The 22,415-nt window shown below is 52.1% G+C and overlaps 2 protein-coding genes across 5 annotated transcripts; both read left to right on the top strand.

Annotated features, from left to right (window-relative positions):
• The first annotated feature begins 682 nt into the window (after nucleotides 1–682).
• On the top strand, nucleotides 683–10,665 carry ALAD (aminolevulinate dehydratase). Of its 3 annotated transcripts, none has more exons than XM_019966762.2 (12): nucleotides 683–810; nucleotides 5,911–6,098; nucleotides 7,174–7,224; nucleotides 7,675–7,771; nucleotides 8,204–8,339; nucleotides 8,446–8,529; nucleotides 8,632–8,720; nucleotides 8,928–8,983; nucleotides 9,070–9,157; nucleotides 9,235–9,321; nucleotides 9,737–9,866; nucleotides 10,513–10,665. In XM_019966762.2, the coding sequence occupies exons 2-12, from the start codon at nucleotides 5,986–5,988 to the stop codon at nucleotides 10,569–10,571; spliced, it is 990 nt and encodes a 329-aa protein (XP_019822321.1). In that variant the 5' UTR covers nucleotides 683–810; nucleotides 5,911–5,985; the 3' UTR covers nucleotides 10,572–10,665. The 3 variants fall into 3 exon arrangements, with proteins under 3 accessions (XP_019822321.1, XP_019822324.1, XP_019822322.1); XM_019966765.2 differs by lacking the exon at nucleotides 683–810 and adding an exon at nucleotides 853–4,121; XM_019966763.2 differs by lacking the exon at nucleotides 683–810 and adding an exon at nucleotides 5,046–5,118.
• Nucleotides 10,666–18,444: 7,779 nt separating this feature from the next.
• Nucleotides 18,445–21,759, top strand: HDHD3 (haloacid dehalogenase like hydrolase domain containing 3). Of its 2 annotated transcripts, none has more exons than XM_070795312.1 (2): nucleotides 18,445–18,529; nucleotides 20,295–21,759. In XM_070795312.1, the coding sequence occupies exon 2, from the start codon at nucleotides 20,462–20,464 to the stop codon at nucleotides 21,215–21,217; it is 756 nt and encodes a 251-aa protein (XP_070651413.1). In that variant the 5' UTR covers nucleotides 18,445–18,529; nucleotides 20,295–20,461; the 3' UTR covers nucleotides 21,218–21,759. The 2 variants fall into 2 exon arrangements, with proteins under 2 accessions (XP_070651413.1, XP_019822320.1); XM_019966761.2 differs by lacking the exon at nucleotides 18,445–18,529 and adding an exon at nucleotides 18,627–18,782.
• The last annotated feature ends 656 nt before the right edge of the window (nucleotides 21,760–22,415 follow it).

The raw sequence follows: 22,415 nt of genomic DNA, 5'->3' as shown, positions 1-22,415 counted from the left end.
CTTATTTCCCTCATCATGCTACCAGTTCACTCAAGCCCCATAAAACTCACCAGATCCCTCCTGCCCTTGAATATAATCTGCTGCACCTTGCCCACTCATCCTCAGACTTTTGGTCAAATCTCTCCTTGTACCCATGATAGATAGACAGGTCTGATGCTATCGACTTGAAGTCTTTCCAAAGTGCCCATGTCTTTCACATCACATCTTCCAAACGATGGCTCAGAGTAAGCCCTGAAAAATTACTCTGGAATAACTTTTCTCTGAAAACTTAGAGGGCAGCCTGCTGCTGAACTCAACAACTTTGAAATGCTCAGTCCGCAAAAGTGGGCTTAGTTAATTGTGTTAGGCACGATGGTGTTGTTTTAATGTCCTAGACATCTAATTATTCTTTCAACAAGCAACCAGCGCCAAGTATGCGCTAGAGTGGGAAGAGAGGGCCTTTAAACAAAACCTTCGAAGCCGGTCCACAAGCAGCACAAAACAGCACCGTCCCTGGCCCGCAAGTGGGCTCCCTAGGGCCTTTCCCTGCACCTGCGCAAATCTCAGAGAAGGGAGGGGCGGGCCCGCCAGCCCTTTGGCACACCCGATTGGCCAGGCCTGCTGACGTGTAGGCGGGGCCGCGGCCGGAGCGGACCAACCCTCAGGCAAAATGCCCGCAGGGGGCGTGGTCTGCGCGCTTCGGGGGCGGGCTGCGGGGGTGGGGGGAGTGCTGCTTCCGAAAGAGCCGCCCCGCCCCCACGTGGCCTCCGGGAGACTAAAGCGCGCGACAGCGGTGGCGGGAGCGGTGTCTCGGACTCCTTAGGGAGGCAGGTGAGTAGCGTCCGGCCTCGGGGAAATGGCGGACTTGGAGACAGGGGCTGTGGCACCAAAGTCTTGTGTCCCCAGAACCAGGTTGTGCTGTACGCCCCAAGCGCCGGCTGTGCAGCTGGGGACGGAGTCACCGTGCGACTCCTATTTGAGGCTCTTAGAGGTAGACTGTTCAGCTGCAGCGGGGTTTGGGGGCGGGGGTGGTCTCTGCGTGGCCATTGCCCTTAGAGACCCGGGTCTGGGCTCCGAGTCTCCTCTGGGGTCCTTTCCTTTGGAAAACCCCACCGGGGCTGTCTCCAGTTCAGAGCCGGAGGTGCCTCTCAGGATGCAGGAGGGCGGTGCAAACAATAACAGCCGCTCAGTGCTACGATTGCTTGTACGTTATCTGCATTGGCCTATTCCATCTTATAACAGCCCACTGAGGTCGGTTCAAGTCCTTATTTACCAGATGAGAAAACTGAGGTCTTACAGCTGAAAAGTGAGAGAATCAGAATTTGAACCCACATCCACAGACTCCAAAACCCAGACGCTTAACCGTCGTGCTACCAGCTTCAGCCGGGTTCACAGTCACTGTTCTGCCTTTTCCCTCCCTACCCCCTTCTTGCAGAGCTCTCCAGGAGCCCGCCTCTGTTGATAGGCTGCTTTGAAATCTATACTTAAAGTTCCAAGGGTAGTGGTGGACACTGAAGAATTCTTTGCTGGAGACCTACCTGGCTTCTAGCCCCGTTGACCCTCTGTACAATCTTGGACCAGTGTCAGCCCAGATTACCATCATTTCAGTAATGGAAGCAGCGTGCTTTAAGGAACCCCCTTAACCAGTATGTTCTAGGAGTTTGGAACTGGCGGATTCTCCTTTTAGCTCCAAATAGCTAAGCCCAGATGAGACTGGGCTCTTCAAAGTCAAGTAAAGGCCTGGATCTCCTTCTCTTTAAACCCCATTCCAAGTCCTGGGGCAGGCCGGAATAGATATTCAGGAAATGCAGGTTGAATAAACAGGCAGCCAGGCAGATCCTTTTCAGAACTGCCTACCAACTGGGCCCTTCTGGGGCTTTGGATTTCTCAGCCCTGAGCACCTTTTACCTAGCTGGCTGTCCTGACTGTCTCCTCCCCCTGCTAGTGGCAGAGCCAGCCTTCCCTGGCAGCAGCTTGCAACCCTTTGTGCTAAGACCGTAGCCTCTGGAATCCTCAGAGGAACACAACACGGGGGCATCAGACCCAGCAGCTCTTCTCAGCTCCTCCTGGTGCTGGTTCTCTAGGGCCCAACTTAGGTTACTCTCGGGTGGGAGAGGTTACCTTCCAAGGAAGGAGACATTTTCACAATCAGTCTGAAATTTACTTATGCCTCGGTGTCCCCTCTTCCATGAAGCCATCCATCCTTGATTCCCAGAGAGACAGGTCCCTCTCACAACCCTCTACTGAAGTATCAGTATGGTGATGGTTTCTCCTCTACCATATAAACTGCTGGAAGGCAGGAACCCCCCACTTCAGATATCCTGGAAGACCCTGTGGGCCATCCAGGTTTGAGGGAATGTTCTCCCTTCTGGGTGCAGAGGGCACAGCTGTGAGGACCCTCCTGGAGGTCTAGTCAGCTCACTTCTGCTCCTGATGATAGTAAAAGTAGCAGCAGCTACATGTATACGTGTGGCTCCTTGTGCCAGGCATGTACCTCTTCACTATCTCTGATCTTCTCTGCAGCTTTGTAAGTTAGATAGTATCGTTCTCATTTCATAGATTATGAAGTGAAGATTCTGCAACCTTGCCCAGAGTGACACACAGACAAGACCTGGGACTGTTTGACCCTGAAACGTTGTTCTTTCTGCACTGCCTGCTACAGCCTGCCAGTTAAGCTAATGTGTTCTGAATCCCATGGTGACTTGCCCTTGTCTTTGGTGTGGTGTCACAGGATTTGAGCTGTGGCTTACAGGCTCCCTTAATTTAGGAGAAGGGCCTCTCCCAAGTTTGTGACAAATCTTCCAGTCTTTGAGGGTCTTTGGGGAAACCAAAACTTCCATCTGGATTTGGCTCTGATACTCAGGGGGTGGTGTTCTGCTGCACAAATGTTTATTAAGCTCGTATGTAACAGGATGACTGTGTGTGGGGCAGGTAACAGGGCACTTGAGTGGAAGCCAGGTCAAGCTCAGAGCGGTACATGACTTGCCGTGGCTGTCAAACAACTCCTGTCGCTTTCTGCACCCTGCTTCCACAGCAGAATGTGAGAGATTAAACAGGATTGGTGATTTCAACTCTTTTAATGTTTTCAGCACTAATACCCATTTCTCAACTTTCTCTGAAACCTAAAATTAAAAAAAAAAAAAGCAGATAAAAGTGAAACTGCCCTAGTAAAGCCTGCCCCTTACCACTCTCACCCTCCTCCCTTGCCCCCCACCCCTAAAACCCCCAGTCTTCTCTGGTAAATTGGGACTGCAGGGCCCTAGGCAGCCTGCCCTGTTGCTTCTGAAGGCATTTGTTCCTTCAGCAGCCTTCTAAAGTAGATGCAGATTTGAGACCAGTGGAATGCAGTTTTGAATTCCAGAAGCCTGGGGCCAGCTGCCATTGTTGTTGTTGTTCTCTGGAAAGTAAGTTAGAATCTAGCTTCAGAATGTGATGTGAATGACGTTGAGCAAGTCACTTGACCTCTCTGAGCCTCCGTCTTCTTAGCACTAAAAATTAGGACAATTTTCTGCAATTACATGAGATAATATATGTGTGTAGTGTACCTAGTGCAATGCCCAGCACATGACACACCCTCAGTATTTTTTCCTCTGATATCCTGCACCTCTCCAGCCTCAAGGCAGAGATAGTATAGGCAGAGAGACTTCTGCTGAATCAAGTGTTTATCAGTAGTATGGGGTATAGTAGGCTACACCCTGTAGTCATTGTCTGCAACAAACTCACTCACATTCTGGCTCAGTCACTAACTAGCTGTGTGGTCTTGAGCAAGAGACTTAACCTGTCTGAGCTGGGCTAATCCTTGGCAGACCTGAGAGCAAATCTTGCACAGAATCGGTGCTCAGGACTTTGTATCTTCTGAACGATCGCTCATATGGGGGTTGGGCCATCTTTGGGGAGGCCTGGCTTGCCCTGGGTCAGATGATGTGGCTGGCCCCAGGGGTGTGGCGGTGAAGTGGAACCTGTGTGGCTCCCGATAACCCCAACCCCACCAAGGAGGAGGATCAGACAAAGCTGGCCCCAGAGCTAGCTGGGAAGAAGCCAAGGGGGCCTGGGAGAACTGGGGGGCAGAGGGAGGGGAAGGTATCATCAGTGTACTTAAGGACCACCCTCCCACAACCGGCCTGGAGACTGTGCAGCTTTGGGTAAGTCCCTGCCCCTCTCTGGGCCCCTAGATCCCATTCATACAAGGAGAGATTAGTGGCTCTTTGTTTTCCCCCCAGCTGGCTGTTAGGCACTTCCAAAAGGAAGTGTCTAAAACACAGCTCTCCACCTCCTCTCTCTGCAAGCTCGGCTCCCCACCGCCCTCTTCCTGCCTGTCACTGGCTCTGCTGTCCTCCAGGTCAAGCAAGCTAGAGCTAGAGCATCCGCCCCAAGAGACTGCCTCTTGGCCGCCTTAGGACGGCCCCTCCTTCCCACCCCTTTAGCCCCACAGCCTCTGTCCTCATCTACTCCTAGTTGGCTGGGCTCCACTAAGGCTGCAAGAATGATCCCTAAAGCCAGGCTCTGACCAAGCCCCTCCCCCACCCCAGCTCAGAAATCTTCCCGGACCTCATCCTGGCCACCCCCCACCCACCCCTAGCTCCTCTCCTCCAAACACACATCCTCAATTGCCTCTTCAGTCCTCCCAGCCATCCACACCCCATCCTCCTTCCCCACCCCGGCCCCTTCCTTCCCTTCCGGAGGGAACGTTCTCCCATTTCCTTCTACCAAGCTGAACCCACTCATCCTGCAAAACCAACTGCGAGTCCTATCTTCTTCCAACAAGCTTCTGACCTCCTGACTCACATTGGGAAAGTCCTGGCTCGTTCACAGTGGGCTCGGCCTCTCCGAGATGCACTCAGTCTGCCCAACCTCCCACTACAGCAGTGCCAGCTGGATGAGAAACCACGTGTGCGAGTGCCCACCGTGGCCTGGCACAGAGTAGGTGCTCAAGAAACGCATCTTAATGCCGCAGCTTTCTTTTGTCTTACACCTCTTTTATTGTTTGATCTTACACCCCTTATTTGGCATTGAGCGCATGTTGTCTTTGTACTTCATGCAATTAAATGTTTACTGCGCGGCAGAGTGCCGTGGGGAGGCAAAAATGAACTAAGCGTGGACCCTGCCCTGCAGAAGCTCTGCCTACGGGGACGAGATAAGGTAGGTCCACAGAGAGCTGTTACGTAAGAGAGACGGATCTGGGTGAGAGGAGACGGCGCAGAGGGACAGGGAAGGAGGGACTGTCTTGTGGAGAGCCTGGTCGGATTTGGGGGTGGGGGAGTTGTGGAAAGAGGAGCACAGCCTCCTAGGGAAAGAAGATGAACCAGAAGGTGGCCAAGTGTGGCAGGTGCTTGGGGAGCAACATGAGGCTCTCTGGCTGGAAAGGACACCTGTGGCCACTCCCAGGGGTGTCTGTCTGTCTGTCGGACACTGCCATTTAATCCAGTTCACATGTGTCCTACGTGATAAGAAGTCCATGGGCCAAAGGGTTAGCAGTGCTTTTCCCTAGAGGCAGAATTACAGGACATTTTTCTCTTTCTGCTTATCTGTACTTTTCTGAAATTGCTGCCACGCCCACGGATGTCATTCATGGAATAGACAGAGCTGAAGTGGTGGCTGCATCAAGGATTCTCAGGAATTCATGTCCAGTCCACCCCAGACTGATTCTTTGATAAAGTACAATGAAAATAAATTATTAGAGACATGTTTTTTTTAAAGAGAGACGGTGTAAAATACAAATCCAGACTTTATTTTTTTTTTTTTTCAAATCCAGACTTTATTAGATTCAGCTTGCTCTGGAAGTTTCTGAAGGCCCACTATCTTGTGTCTCCTTACCGTGATGCAGACTGGCAGGGACTGATGAACCCCAGTAGCACTGGGTCAGAGCCTGGGGGAATGTGACCACCTCCTGGTACCAAGGACCATGTCTCATGTGCCTCCCATTGTCCCCAGAGCTGAGCACACGGCAGACCCCCTGGGAGACCTCAATTCCAACCAGCTGACTCTCCTGTGCCCCCCGTGCCCACCATGCATCCTCAGTCAGTTCTGCACAGCGGCTACTTCCACCCACTGCTCCGCAACTGGCAGACAGCCGCCACCAGCCTCAGCGCCTCCAACCTTATCTACCCCATCTTTGTCACGTGAGTCCCCCAATGAGCCAGGTCTTTGATCCACAGGGGGTGGGTTGAGGGGTGTGTGTGTGTGTGAACAGAACAGGTGTCTGTGTTGTAAGGGGTAAAGTGAACTGTCAGCTTGGAGCTCAAGGTATTGGAAGTGGCCTATGGGTTTAGGACAACCATCTTTGAAAAAAAAACAAACCTTGAAAAGAATACAGTCCTTCTTGTTGGAAAATAAAAATAACCCTTGCCTGTCACCCTGAGTTTGTGCCATAAGACAGAAGTTGAGATCTTCTGTAGGTTGTACATGTAAAAGGTGGTGGTCATCATCATTCATGATAGCACCTGACTCTTATTGAGGGCTTAGTGTACTCCGGGTACTACTGTGCTAAGCACCTATTGCTAAGCACCTATATATATTACCTCATTGTACCCTGACAGTATTCAGATGAGAAAAATACGGATATGATCCCTTAGAATGTCATCTCCACAAGGGCAGGAATTTCTGTCTCTTTTGTTCACTGTTGGATCACCAGCCCCAAGAACAGTACCTGACACATGATAAGCACTCAATAAATATTTGTTGAATGGGGAATTCCCTGGAGGTCCAACAGTTAGGACTCCATGCTTTCACTGCCGAGGGCCCAGGTTCATCACCCAGTTGGAGAACTAAGAGCCCACAAGCTGCACAATGCATCCCTAATATAAATACATACACTTGTTGAATGAGTGAATGAATCGACCCACAATACGGATCAAAGAGAATATCCTGTGGTCAAGGTCACCCAGGCAGTAAGTGACTGGGCTAGCAACCAAGGACCTCTGACTCAGAGTCCACGTTCTTGCCCACTTGATTCCTTCCTGTGAGTACTGTTCTTCTAGCACAGTTGCTTGTTGTCACTTTATTCTTGTTGTTCCTGTTATTATTTCAGGCCCTGGGCTTGGCCAGGCAGGGGAACCAGACACTGGATCCCATCCTCCTCCCACCACCTCCGCCTCCATGTCCCTTCCCAGCTTCCCAACCATCCCTCCCACTCACCCCCTCACTGCTGGCCCTTCCCACAGCTACCAATCCATAGCCCATCCCCGGCTCTTGCAGGGATGTTCCTGATGACAAACAGCCCATCGCCAGCCTCCCAGGAGTGGCCAGGTAGGAACTGGGGTGGGGAGGGCAGGGTTATGATGGAGGGAGTGATTTCACAGGTGGAGGTGCCAGGAAGCTGATGCAGACCCAGGAGGGAGACAATCTGGAGAGGCTGACTTCCCATCAGAAGGGTTTTCTCGGGGGCAGAGTTGCTCCACAACAAAAGAGGCAGTCTGGTGCCTATCACCAAAGGCATCACAGCAGAGGAGAGTTGAAGTTCAGATGGGAGCTCAGTAACAGAACCTTGAAGGAGTCTTCCAAGCTGAATCCCACAGCTCTGCCACATGGGGCCTCGGTTTGCCCATCTGTCTGATGGGTGCATTCCTGCCCCACCCTGTACTGTGAAACTTGAGCCCTCCTAATGCCATCTGCAACTTGACTCTTAACAGAGGCACAGACCAGACGGGTGGGGGGAGCCTTGCCTGGGCCCTGCCTCACTTCAGCCTCTGCACAAAGGTACGGTGTGAACCGGCTGGAAGAGATGCTGAAACCCCTGGTGGAAGAGGGCCTGCGCTGTGTCCTGATCTTTGGTGTCCCCAGCAGAGTTCCCAAGGTGATGAGTCGGAGGAGGAGTCAGAGGAAAGGGTGGGGGGGTGGCGCGGATAAGCTGAGGTTCCACAATGACCACACCCTCACTCCAGCCTGGTGCTGGTCCCGGGCTCTGCTACATGGGGCCTCAGCTTGCCCATCTGTCTCATGGGCGCGTTCATCTGTCTGATGGGTGGCCTGGGGCCACCAGTGAAGGAACACAGTCGCTGCCCTGGAAACAGCAGCCATGTGGCATCAGGAAGCTAAGCAGGGCTGCAGCTCTGAATGGGCAAGTCAGGTCTCCTGTACAAAGTGGGAATAGTCCTCCCCAGGCCTCCTGGTCCAGGTGCAGTGGTGGTGATGAAGGAGTGGGCTGGCCTGCTCTGACGGCCGGCCACCGTGCCTCCCTAAGGCTTCATGTAACAGACACACCGCGTTGTCCTTCCCCTGCCGCTAGGATGAGCGGGGCTCCGCAGCCGACTCCGAGGACTCCCCGGCTATCGAGGCCATCCGTCTGTTGCGCAAGAATTTCCCCAGCCTCCTGGTGGCCTGTGACGTGTGCCTGTGTCCCTATACCTCCCACGGTCACTGCGGTGAGCTCCCGCCTCTCACCAGCCCCGTTGCCACCCACAATCCCGCTGAGGTGGGGATGTGCCGAGGCCCGAGCTGTTCCCCCAAACCCAGCTGTTGGTCCTGCAGGGCTTTTGAGTGAGAACGGGTCATTCCAAGCTGAGGAGAGCCGCCAGCGGCTGGCAGAGGTGGCTCTGGCCTATGCCAAGGCGGGTGAGTAATCCCCCAGCAGGGATGAGCACCCCCAGGTCAGGGAGGCGGCAGGGTGGATAGAGGAGGATCCCAGAGTTCTGAAGGCCACCCTCTGCCCTTCAGGATGTCAGGTGGTGGCCCCGTCGGACATGATGGACGGACGCGTGGAGGCCATCAAGGAAGCTCTGATGGCACATGGATTCGGCAACAGGGTAGGGGAGGGGTGTGGGGAGGTGAGAGAGCCTGGGCCAGACCTGCCCCTGTGTCTGCTCCCCACATGGACGAAGCAAGGCCCAGAGCTCCAGTGGGCCTGGGACACAGGCTTTTCTTTGGACCTGGGTCCTTCCTCTCCTTGTCACTTCACCCTGGGACACGTGAAAAGGGCTGGCTGAGCCGAGACCCCTGTTATCTCCCTGTAGGTATCAGTGATGAGCTATAGTGCCAAATTCGCTTCTTGTTTCTATGGACCTTTCCGGTGAGTAGGAATGGGTGAGGGTCTGCTGTTGAATCCCTGACCTGCTAGCCCAAAGCTGGAGCCCACCTGGTGTCTCTGCTTCCCAGGGACGCGGCTCAGTCGAGCCCGGCTTTTGGAGATCGCCGCTGCTACCAGCTGCCACCCGGAGCACGAGGCCTGGCCCTCCGCGCGGTGGTGAGTGAGCCCCACCCAGCCTCTCCCCCCGTCGCCTTGCCTCCCAGGCACTGCCCACACCATACCTCATCTCTTAGGACCGGGATGTTCGGGAGGGAGCAGACTTGCTCATGGTGAAGCCAGGAACGCCCTACCTGGACATCGTACGGGAGGTAAAGAACAAGGTGAGAACAAGTGTGTCGCCACCCAAGACTGAGTCCAGATCAGGTCAGTCCTGGCTCTGTACACAGTGTGACCTTGGGGAAGGCATTTTCTCTTTCTGGGCAAGAAGGGCCAGAGTTGGGGCTGGGGAGATGAGAGTGTATCCACAGATTCTGGGACCTTCGATCGAGGGAATCTCAGAGTTGGAAGCAATCTGCCCAGGAACTGGAACGCTCCCCCACCTCCCGTATGCCATCCCTGCCAGGGAAACACTGTGGGCCTCTGTGCCAGGGCTCGGGGGAGCCTTTGAACAACTCAAGAGTGGGCCAGGCTGCCAGCAGCAATGACTCAGGTCTCGTGGCAGGGAGGAAGGGACACCCGGAGGCACAACCACCCCCGCCACTGCAACCTGCCTGTCCCCCACTGCTTCCCCAACAGCACCCTGAGCTCCCCCTGGCTGTGTACCACGTTTCTGGAGAGTTTGCCATGCTGTGGCACGGGGCCCAGGCCGGGGCATTTGATCTCAAGGCTGCTGTACTAGAGGTCATGACTGCCTTCCGCAGAGCAGGTGAGCATGCAGGAGTGGGGAGTTTTGACCTGGGCCACAGGGAACTGATAGGCACCCTGCCCAAATAGGGAAATAAAGTTAGGGGACAGCCTGGAGTCACCTGTCTGGAAATGCCAATGATCTAAACAGACAGGCTGGGGAACGGACATGAAACTGCGGGGCAGAAGGTGAGCAATGAACCATGCAGAGCCCTCAGTTACTTTTTGATTTTGAGACCTTGGGCAAGTCACTTCTCTAACTTCAGTGTCCTTGTCTGTAGACTGGGGATAAGACAGATGGTGCATGGTCATCAAGGGGATTAAATGAGATGCTGCGTGTAATTGGCATATGCATGTCATTTCAGAAATGAGAGCTGGTTTTGTTGGTTAGGCACACAGCGTGGCGGGGGAACTCACAGCTTGCCTATTTCCCCCACTGTGCAACTTTATACATGGGCACACTGAGGCCCAGAAAGAGAAAATGCCTTCCCCAAGGTCACACAGTGTATAGAGCTAGGACTGACCAGAACTAGACTCAGGTCTTAGGTGGTGATACCCTGGGGCTGTGCCTCTTCATAGTAGCCTTCTTCCCACCCCAGCCCTCACCTCCCAGAAGGTATTTCCCAAGCTGATGCCCTGCCCCGCTGCCCGCTTCTTTCCCCACACAGGTGCCGATGTCATCATTACCTACTACACACCTCAGCTACTGCAGTGGCTGAAGGAGTGATGGAGAAAGTGTACCAGATTCAAGAACTAGAACTTTTCCATTCCTGAGCCTTGGAGAAGTGAAAACCAAAGTAAACGATGCTTTTAGAACTGTGCACTCCTGCCCTCTTCCTGCTTATGTGCTGGCGGGTGCCTGGAAGCCCTGGGTGGTTTTTGCCAGCCTGCCAAATCTTCCCACTTGCAGCCACATCCTCACTGGCTCTCCCAGGCTTCCCAGCCCCTCCTCTGGGTCAGTCCTGAAGCTCACCTCTGCCAACCCTGCTCCTTCTTCTGGGGCTGCTTTAGCTGGAAAGCCACCAGGACTCATGGCATCAGCTCAGTGGGGTCTGGGAGAAGGGCTTGGAACATTAAGGGAGAGAGGGCAGTTGATTCTTGGACCCTAAGAAGCTCTGGAAAGCTGAAGGCCTCTGGCAGCAGAGGTGGGCACACAGGCCTAGATTGACCCCCTGGGTTTAGAGTTGACATTTGCTGCAATTCCACTGGAAAGCGATCCCCACACAGGCCAGTGGTTGCCAGGCTGCCTGAGGTCTGCTGTTGTTCTCTGAGCCATAAACCTGGAGAAGAATTACTCATTAACAAGCAGAAAAGAATTAATTCATTAACAAGCAGGAACGCTGCCGAAGGATCGAAATTCAGAAGCAAAGAGAATTCCTGACTGTTGGCGATGGCACCACCAAAAAGGCTCTTTATTGCAGAGATATTTCTTGAGAAGGTCTGCTTTGTGCCCATGCACAATACCGGGTCCTGGGGATATATAGCAGGACAGACTTCAGCTTGTCTCTGTGTGGAATCTACACAAGGGAACCAGGGTGACAGATGCCAAGAAGAAAACAGACAAATAAGGCAGTTACAGATGGTAATAGTGCTTCCAGGGAGAGAAAGGGTCTGAGACAGAATAATAGATGATGGGCCTCGCTTGAGAAGCCCTTCCTGAGATTGAGGGGCAAGGAAAGGCCTTTAACAAGAGGAGAGGGAAGCGGATGTCAGAAGCTGTGAGAATGACGGCAGAGTGTGCAGGTTCCTGCAACAGCAGGAACCCCATCGTGGGAACCAGATGAGGAAGAAGGTGGGTGACAGCACCGGAGGTTGGAAAGGTAGATCCCACACTTTGTAGGAAGCTTGGTTTCTGTTTTGCATCTGATAGAAAGCCATCTGAAGGGTCTTAACCAGGCGTTATACGTGTTCATGTTCCCCCATTCTGCTGCTTTGAAAAAAAACGGAGGGGTGAGCCAGAACCAGCCTGGTTGGGAGGCTGCTGCAGACCCCAGGGAACCATGCCAGTGGCCTGGACCAGGGTGGTGGCAGTGGAGAGCAAAGGAAGCGGAATGTGCTCAGGATACATTCTGAAGACCAAATAAGCAGGCTTTGCCAATGCTTTCCTGTTGGGGAATTGAGGCAGGGAACGAGATGCCTTCATGGGTTTCTGGCTGGAGAAACAGGTCTCTCTTGGTTCTTCTAAGGGGATGCGATGTCATGTTCCCCACTCCCAAGTGAAAGTTCAGGCCCAGCTAAGGAGGGGCTAGTTCCTAAGTCCACCTGCCTGTCTGCAGAGTTACAGAGAATCCCAACTCTAGAGCCAAAGCAAGACTATTTTGGATGTTAAAGCAGTACAACCTATTTTAAAATTTAGAAATACCTGAGTTAGAGGCAGCTCCCCTCTGACTCCTGGTGCTCTTCCCCAGAGCTGTGGCCACCTCATTCTATACTCAGCGTTTGGGACGTGAAGAATCACCTTGAGACTGAAAACATGAGAGATGAGCCTCTGACGGGTCTCAGAGCTTGGACCATGCCAGAACCTTGCACCACCTTCATTTCTGTGCCCCCCGGCCCTGAACTCGTTGCTGATTAGTGTGGAAGGGAACATTCTTCAAGGCCATCCCACACTCATCATTGCCAAGCTGAGAGGGAGCCCAGCTCTGTTCTAGGCACAAGGAGATGGGAGGCAGACACGCTCTTTAGGTACAAACCATTCTCAGAAAGCAAATAACTGTGTCCTGAGCCCCCAGGAGTTAACATTGAGCAGAGTGATGATGGGGCTCCCTGAGGAGAATGAATAGGCAGACCTGTTACCACTGATGTAGTGACAGGTGCTATGAAGGCCACCAGGTATGAAGGATCAGAAAACACTTCCCTGAGGTCTGACATTTAAACCTAGACCTAGAAAGCAAGCAGCCAAGCTGACACATGTTTAGGGACAATCATTCCCAGCAGAAGGGATCCTGGGGCCAAAGTGAGCTGGATGGCTGGGGGCTGGAACACAGAAAAGGTTTTTAATGGGTTTTTAAAAAATCTTTTTTATTTCCTAAATTATGAAAATATGATAACACATTTACAGGAGACTTGGAAAATACAGTACAAAGTTAAGATTTTTATTTGGAATTTCAGTTTATAGAAGCATTTTGACAGCACTGTGGCAAAGCACAAATAAGATATGTGGCCTAGACTGAGTGGTGACTGTGGGGATGGAGAAGAGGAGATTTAGGACTTAGGTGAGAGGTCAAGGGCGAACTTGGCTTGAGCTCCTGGGTGGCTGATAGGCAGGCCATTGACTGAGGTGAGAAAGCTTGGAAAGGGAGTCCCTAAATTTAGCGTGGGTTTGCAGTGAAGAAGCTCTGTGTGTTTATGTTCATATGACTCTCTCAAGGAGGCTCAACAAGTTTATGGCAGAAGTGGGTCTACAACCCCAGTCACCAACAACAGCAGAGCTGGGATTTGAAATCACATAGCCCAACTCGAAGGCCTCTACCCTTACCCACTCTGCCATACCACCTCCCAATAAACAGTAACAAAATTATAGCTCTAACACTGATGCTCTTAGTAGCTCTAGTAACCTGCACATCCAGGGGCTGATCTGCCTTCAGGCATGTGGTCTATGTGAGTGGCGCCCTCTGGAGTCAAGACTTAGCACCTGAAGTACCGTAATTTTATCCTTGGGCCGAGAACTCAGCTCTCACAAGCAGCCAGGCTTATTATTCTCAGATTTCCAGGCATCTGGTGAGCATTAAGGGCCTCTCTCAACACAATATGGTTTTCTTATTTCCCTCTCAAGACGTGCCAGCTTGGATGGTAGCTTGTCCCTTAATGCGGCATCCCGCAGACCACCACAAATAACCAACACATTCCTTCATCACTTTTCATTTCACTAAGGTCCCTCAAACTACTTCAGTGGGCATACAGTTGAGGTCTCCCAAAACAACAAGCATTTAAACCAGACATTTTACAACCGACTTCCCAACTAGGGAAAGGGGAGTCCTGACCTTGCCCCGTGTGGACTCTGCCAGTTCCACACATTAGGGCCACTCACTTGCAGCACCCCATATTCTGCCTTGTTCTGGGTGCTCTTGGTGGCAAGTGACAGATACAGTCTCTCCTGGAAGCCTGTATCCCTTCCTATCTCTCATCTGTGTTTTTCTCAGCTTGCCTTTATTCTAATGTGGGTTTTTGCCACTTGACGGCAGCAAGGTCCTTGTCTGTGAAAGTCATTCAGTCATGTCCGACTCTGCGATCCCATGGACTGTAGCCTGCCAGGCTCCTCTGTCCATGGAAGTCTCCAGGCAAGTATACTGGAGTGGATTGCCATGCCCTTCTCCAGGGGATCTTACCTGATTCAGGGATCGAACCTGGGTCTCCTGCACTGCAGGCAGATTCTTTACCATTTGAGCCACCAGGGGAGATGGTCCTTAATCCTTTCTATCCCAGTATTCACGTAGCAGATCTCTGGAGGTCTCTTATTGGTCCTACTTGGGTCACACGACCAGCCTCAGTTTAGCCCCTGTGAACAATGGCATGGGAGATGTGGCATGGAGATGTAAGGCTGGTAGGATCTCAGAGCTTTTGCACCTGTGGTTGTCTCCTTTGCCTGGAATGCTTTTTACCTAAACTTTTTTAACGGCTGTCTCCTTTTTCATTGTTAAGATCTTGGTTTAAATGTCACGGCCTCAGAAAAGTCTGCTTTGACATCAGATTTAGTCATTCCCCAGTTACTCTGTATTAGTCAGGATTCATGTTCAGTAATTATAACAAAAGCCAAAATAATGATAGCTTAAGATGGAAATGTGTTTCTGAGTAGTCTGGGCTATATGGTCAGCTATATGGTGTGGGGGGTTATGGCCCCTGCCTTGTTCTGTCATCAACACATCTTGGCTTCCATCTCATGATCACAGTTGGTGGATCCATTTCCAACCATCAAGCCCTCTTTCAGTCAGCAGAAAGAGGAGATGAGCAAGTAGAGGGCATGACACCTTCACAAGGGCACAACCCGAACGTTTCACACGTCATTTGCCCTTGTCTGAACTTAGTCCCATGGCTACACCTAGTTGTATAAGAAAGGCTGGAAAAGAGTCTGGTGGGGCAGCCCTGTGCTCAGCTAAAACTTGGAGATTCAATTACTAAGGAAGATGGAGAGATGGATATAGGGACAAATGGCCATCCCCACCACATGGAGTTTTTGTAATGACAGACACAGTGGCCAGAATATCAAAGAAGTCCTTAGAGACCATCAGGTTAAACACTAATTCAGTAGATGAGAGACAGACTCAGAGAGGGGACTTGTCCAAGTTCACACAAGCCGGTGTTAGACCAAGGCTGGATCCATATCTCCTAACTCCAAGCCCACAGTGCTCAAAACTAGAGGAGGGATTGCAAGGTGTAGAGGAGAGAGATTGCATAGGACTTTATCTTTTATGTATTGTCTTAGCTTCAAGTACCTTTTTGTCTTCATGTATTATGTCTAACAAGAATATATTCATGTGTTATTCATGTAAGTGAACACTTGGCCAATATACATGAAAAAGTATTATCTTCACTACTTAACAGAGAAAATCAAATTAAAACCATAATGAGATGCCACCATATATTCATCAAAATGCCAAAAATTTAAAAAAACATAGACTGCCAATTTTTGAGAATGTGGAGCAAGTGGAACTCTCCAGCATGATTGGTACAACCATTTCAGAAAACTGGCCCCATCTACTGAAACGACATACACATACCTATGGCCTAGTGATTCTACATCTAGGGATTTACCCAACAGAAATATGTATGCATGTGACCAAAAACATGTGTTCAAGGATATCCATAGAGGGCACTACCCTGGTGGTCCACTGGCTAAGACTCTGCACTCCCAACACAGGGAGTCCAAGTTCGATCCCTGGTCAGGGAGCTATATCCTGCATGCCACAACTAAAGATCACCCACGCCACCGCAAAGATCTTGAGTGCCACAACTAAGACCTGGCAAAGCCAAATAAAGGTCTCTCCTGGCAGTCCAGCGATAAGACTCCAGGCTTCCACTACAGGGGTCCCGGATGCAATCCCTGGTTGGGGAACTAGATTCCATATGCTGCTGCATGGTGTGACCAAAAAAAAAACGGCCAGTATTGTGACATGCCAGGTGTCTCCAGGAGCAATCACTAGGCCAGAATCCACACGGGGGAGATGAAAGAATGAAACCATCTAGGAATTCCTGTCATCTGCCTTAGGGAGGAAACTGTATCAATGACATGGACCTATTTTTGAACTGGGTAATTAAAAAAAAAATTTTATTTCAAAATGGCAGGACTTATCATTGGCTTTCCTGTGACTCTCAAGGCCCCCTTCTCTGCTGAAAAACTTACCTGAGTCAAGCTCTCCCTTGCTGGCCAAGGTCTGTGACTCTGAACTTTGTATTTCCTCCCAGGCCTGAGACCAGTGAGGGTGAGGCAGTTCTGAATAAAATCAACAGAGCAGCCTTGGAATACAGAGGGATGTTTTGTTTGAAAACAAAACAAAAAACAAAAGAAGTGGAGGGAAGAAAGGAATAAAATCGCATGCATGTTTGTGTGCTCCTATAAAATGGTCTGTTAGCATAAAAACCCAAACTGCAGCAATCCCTGGGAAGTGGTTGGACAATGGAGAGGCCATTGCTCTTGCTCAGCTGTAGTTATCCTTAATCTTCGCTTGGTTGCCCTTCAGATCTTTGCTCCCCGCCTAACTGGTTCATCCAAAGAAGTCCCCTGTCACTGTTCATGGAACCACTGTTTTCTGCCTCTGTAGCTCTTACCACCTGTGAGATATTGTTTATTTACTTGTTTTTTTCTGCCTGCCCCTGTTCCTTGAAGGCAGAAACCCTGTCTTGTTTCTCATTGTATATATCCTCAGTGAAGAACAGGGTGTCAGACATAGAGCAGATAAGGTCAGCACAAAGTTAGTGCCCTCAATAAGCAGTTAGTGAATGAATGAGGTTGGGCTGTTGCTTTGTATTTTTAAAGATTTTTGAGATGAGCATGACTACTTTTGAAGTAGGAGATAGATGGGCTCCTGGGCCAAACAGCTGATGTTCGTCAAGTGGAATGACACTGAAATTTTATCCTCAGCCAGATGAGAACAATGCCTGATTCCCTTCATCCACCAAAATGGAAGAAATGAACTAGCAGTGGGGAATTTGTTAAACAGAAATGGAAAAGTGGTTTTTTTTTACTGCTAACAACCAAGGGAAATGAAGGAATGAGTAAACGGCTATAAAACGCCCAAGAATAGGCCTGGAAGAGTCCAGCGATTCTAGTTTTACTCTAGCTGTTTCTAGTGCACACAACTAGACTTCCTTCACAAATTTAATTCCTTAATCACTGTCTGACTATCTGTGAATTCTATCCTGCACCTGGCATTCTTTTACCCTACACACCCTTGTAACTCCCTTGGCATTCTTCATTTCTAAAAGGTTACCAGCCAATAACCTCTTTGACGACCAGACTCAAATGTTATGGCCATTTTAAAACTTTGCAGAAAAGAGAATGCAAGATTGTCACTGCCTTGAACCGTATCACATACCCGTGAGCAAAGCCTAGACTATAAGACCTCTCCCTTTTCCCCAGGGAAGGGGAAACATCTGAGGCATTAGCCTGCTGCATGCCCTCTGCCTGGCAAAGAAATAAAGCTACGCTTTCTCTTTCCTCCAAAACTGTCTCTGTATTTCTATCAGGCATCACTGCAGTGCACAGACACCTAAGATTTTGACTTCTTTTTTCATCAAAGAAAAAAAAAATCAGGTTTCTACAGAGGACTCTACCCTCAGCAAATTGTCTTGGGTTAAGACAAGTTTTCAACAGAAAGCAATTCTCTCCGAGTACCGATTGGGGACTCAAGACCAGAGAGGGGCAGCACCTTGCCCAAGTTTACCCAGCACTCACCAAGCCAGACCAGGACAGAAATCCCCTCCTCCCAATCAGCCTGGGCACCTGTGGGGAGAGGGGCTCCGAAACCAAGGCAGGCGGAGAAGGAACTTCGGTGGGGCGGGTGGGGAGCGGAATGAGCGGGGAGAGCACAGAGTGTAAATGAGAGGGACCGTGAGGCCGACTGGGCTAGGATGGGGAGGCCAGGAGCACGCAGGGAGGGCCTAAAGTGATCAAGCTGATTGGTGCGGTGCGGGACCTGGAACCGAGAGGGTGTGGGGTCTTACGAAGGGGCAGAGAAGGTCATGGAAGGGAAGAGGAGGGCAGCGAAGGGTGGTGAGGGCTGGTGACTAGAGCGCCGTATACAGTGAAGGGAAGGTGCCGCCGGAACGAGCGGAGAAGCGGCAGAGGGGAAGCGGTGTGGGCGGGGAGAGGCGGAGGGACGTGGCGGGGAGAGGCGGAGGGGCGGGGAGAGGCGGAGGGGCGGGGAGAGGCGGAGGGGCGGGGAGAGGCGGAGGGGCGGGGACAGGCGGAGGGGCGGGGACAGGCGGAGGGGCGGGGACAGGCGGAGGGGCGGGGCGGAGAGGCGTAAGAAGAGGAGGGGGCAGGGCGGGGAGAAGTGGAGGAGGCGGGGCGAAGAGGCGGCGGAGGGCAGAGGATGTGGGGTGGAGAGAGGCGGGAGGGCGGGGCGGTGAGGCGGGGGCGGAGGGCCGGAAGAAGCGGAGGAGGCCGGGCGGAGACAGGCGGCGCAGGCGGAGACAGGCGGCGGAGGCGGAGACAGGCGGCGGAGGCGGAGGAGGCGGAGAGACGTGGTGAGGGGAAGAGAGGAGGAGGAAGCGGAGGAGGCGGGGCGGAGGGGGCGGAGGGGGCGGAGGGGGCGGAGGGGGCGGAGGGGGCGGAGGGGGCGGAGGGGGCGGAGGGGGCGGAATGGGGAGAGACGGAGGAGCAGGAGGAGGTCTAGGATTCGCCAGAAAAGGGGCACCGCCGAGCGTCTGCGGCTTCTCCCTTCTCCCTAGCGGCTGTGCGGCTGCAGCTTCCTTCCTGACCTACTTCCCCGTGAGGCAGGTAGGTCGTGGTCCCGGGGACTGGCGCCACAGGTTCCGCTGCATACCTCAGGCGTAGATAGGTCGCCCTAGGGCAGGCTACTTGGAATTTGCCTCCACCGAGTCCTGGAAATGGGAAGGGAGGTGAGCAATTTAGGCCGGCAGCCAGAAGCCCCAACTCCGGCTTCCAGAAATGAAAAATGCTGTGCCAGTGGTTCCCTGCCTGACTCTGGACGAGTTCTCGATCCTCTCTGGGCCTTCATCTACCCACCTGCCTCGTGGGAGTATCTTTGGACGGGTCTCCATAAGTTCTAGACTGAAATTTCGTTGCCAAACTTCCTTTAAGGGTTGTCCCCAGATTCACCAGCCTGGTCTGTCCCTCAGCAACGACTTAGCTGCACTTTGAACTCTGGCCCTTTGGGTTTCTTCTGAACAGGTTGGGTGTCTGGAATCGGCTCTGGGCAAGAAGCTGCCTCCAGCCTATAGATTTTAGGCTGAGAAATTTGTTTTCTGTGCACTGAGTCAGGAACCTGTCACTGGCTCTCCACCCAGGCAGACGTTATATCTGGGGCTCAGGGAGGTTTTAAGACGGGCAGGACCAGGCTGCTGTATCCTGTCTTTGCCCTGAGCTGTAGAGGTTCACCAAAATCAGATTCTTAAATACTCCAAGTACGTCTAAGCAGTGGAAGGAAGTACTGAACAGAGGATCTGGAGGTTTGGGTTCTAGTCCTGGCAGTGCTGCTGACTGGCTGTGACCTTAGGCAAATATCTATCCCTCTCTGGCTCAGTCTTTCCCCTTGACTAAGGGGTTGATCAGATGGTTTGCTAAGACTCTACTGTTTTTCACATTCCCAACAATAGTAATAGCAGTCAAAATAACTGTTACCTTATCTTGACGTACAAGGCCCTGGGCTTCCCTGGAGGCTCCGATGGTAAAGAATCTGCCTGCAATGCAGGAGACCTGGGTTTCATCTCTGGGTTGGGAAGATCCCCTGGAGGAGGGCATGGCAACCCACTCCACTATTCTTGCCTGGAGAATCCCCATGGACAGAGGAGCCTGGCAGGCTACAGTCCATGGGGTCTCAAAGAGTTGGACACAACTGAACGACTATGCACAGCACAGCACATTTGCTGATTCGGCCTTCTCAAATTGCCAGTGAAACTACACTTGCTTAGGAATTTCCCCGCAAACAAAGTCTAAATCAGGTTTCTGGATTGATATCCTCATGGTACCTGCTGCCTTCCTTCTTTGTCTGATAGCTGTATCCCCTGTTCTTTAATGCCTTTGAATGTCACGAGGGTGACAAGTCTGTCCCTTTCCTAGCATATAGCACATAATAGGTGGAAGGAACAGAGATATCTTATTTGGTGCAGCAGTCATGTGAGGTTGAGTCACTCTGCTCTCCTTACACATGAGGAGACAGCATCAGAGACACTCCGGGTCTCACAGTGAGTTGGCAGCATCAGAATTTGAACCCATTCTGTCTCTGACTCCAAAGCCTGAACTTCTACCTCACTTGCCCTCTCATTCCAGGATTTTCTGCTGTGAAGCCATTACCTAAGTGCCAGCAGATCTAACCCACGAAGCCTGGAAAGAGAAGACCATCAGGTTGGGTGAGGGTGGTCTTGTCTAGCTCAACCTCCTGGGACCTGAGGAAGGGGCTGACCTAGGGTGGACTGGCCCCCCCCTCCTGCAGACCCATGGCGCACCGGCTACAGTTACGACTGCTGACGTGGGACGTGAAGGACACGCTGCTCAGGCTCCGCCACCCTGTGGGAGTGGAATATGCCACTAAGGCCCGGGCCCACGGGCTGGAGGTGGAAGCCACAGCCCTGGGACAGGCCTTCAAGCAGGCATACAAGGCTCAGAGCCAGAGCTTCCCCAACTATGGCCTGAGCCACGGCCTCACCTCCCGCCAGTGGTGGCTGGATTTGGTCCAGCAGACCTTCCACCAGGCTGGTGTTCGGGATGCCCAGGCTGTGGCCCCCATCGCTGAGCAGCTGTACAAGGACTTCAGCAGTCCTAGCACCTGGCAGGTGTTGGAGGGGGCTGAGGCCACCCTTAGGGGGTGCCGAAAACGAGGCCTGAAGCTGGCAGTGGTCTCCAACTTTGACCGACGACTAGAGGACATCCTGGAAGGTGTTGGCCTGCGGGAACACTTCGACTTTGTGCTGACCTCTGAGGCTGCTGGCTGGCCCAAGCCCGACCCCCGTATTTTCCATGAGGCCTTGCACCTTGCTCAGGTGGAACCAGCGGTGGGAGCCCATATTGGGGACAGTTACCAACGTGATTACAAGGGAGCACGGGCTGTAGGCATGCACAGCTTCCTGGTGGCTGGCCCCGAGCCTTTGGACCCTGCGGTCAAGGATTCTGTACCCCAGGAACACTTTCTCCCCTCATTGTCCCATCTCCTGCCTGCCCTTGACTACCTGGAGGGCTCCCTGGCAAGGCTTTGAGTCTGGTGAGGGAAGTGGCCAGGGCCAACAAACACTGGAGACAGGGAGCCCATTTCTTCCCAAGATCTGGCCTTTGCCCCTCCCCCTGCAGCCTCAATAACACGTTCTGACTATAAAGCCTTGAGTGCGCCTTTCAGCCCTGCCCCACCAACCAGCTCCTGGTCTCTGAGAGGATTCATTCATCACACCTGTGTCCCTTTTCCACTGCGAGTCCCCCTCACCTCCAACAAGATTCATGAGAGCCCAACTAGCTTCAAAACCAGCACTTTCAAACTTTCTTTTAGCAGCAGGGCCTTTTGTCATGGGAGTACTTATGTGGAACCCCAACATGCAAAACAGGGAAAGTGAGAAATTGCTAGGGTTGAAGCAGAGGTCCTGGGGTCCTTCTTCCATTCATGAAGTCTCTGTGATTCTCCCCCTGGGAAGCCTAGAGATCAGAGGAGCTTAGTTAGGTAACCAGGACACTAAACTGAGCTGTGAGGATGCTGCCCTCTAGGACTGCATAGTCTGAAGGACAAACTTAATTAAAAAAATTTTTTTAATTGTGCCGTGTGGCTTGTGGGATCTTACTTAGTTCCTTGACTACGGATCGAACCCCGGGTCTTCAGAGAATTCCCTGAAGGAAGTTTTAGACAAGGAACACACCGATTGCAGCTGATGTAGGCCTGCAGTGTGTTAAATACTCTGCCAGGGCCTTATGTATGTATACATAACTCGTGGGCCTTGCAAGTGTGACTTCCACCTTACAGATGAGGAAATGGATTTGTGGGTTAGGTAGCCTGCCTGAGTCACAGCTAGTACCTGCAGGAGCTGGGGTTCTCTTTAGGCTGGTCTGACTCCAGAGCCCATTGGCCTGACTTCTAGTAGAAAGTGATCTGTGTCACGAGACATGATGCCGTGGAGATCCAGGGAGAATAGAGAAGATGTCCTAAGGATGGCAGTGCTGAAGGGCACCCTGGTCACAGGGATAGTGGGGGGGGGGGGGGGGGGGTGGGAAAGCACAGGGAACAGGGACTGGAGCTCAACTGGCAGGAGTGCAGGAAAGTGGGGGGGGGGCTCATTGGAGAAATTCCGTGTCTCTTCCTGTCTTTCCCCCTTCATGCTTCTCTCTACTTGGTGTTTACTGGACACCTGTGCCCTGTCTAGTGCCAAGTCCGGGGTACTACAGGTAAAAGGCACAGACAGGCACATACACAGG

This window comes from Bos indicus, chromosome 8 (assembly GCF_029378745.1).
Source record: "Bos indicus isolate NIAB-ARS_2022 breed Sahiwal x Tharparkar chromosome 8, NIAB-ARS_B.indTharparkar_mat_pri_1.0, whole genome shotgun sequence".
Taxonomy (NCBI): Eukaryota; Metazoa; Chordata; class Mammalia; order Artiodactyla; family Bovidae; genus Bos; species Bos indicus.
The sequence above is the reverse complement of the archived record's forward strand: the minus strand, read 5'-3'. Positions and strand labels throughout refer to the sequence as shown.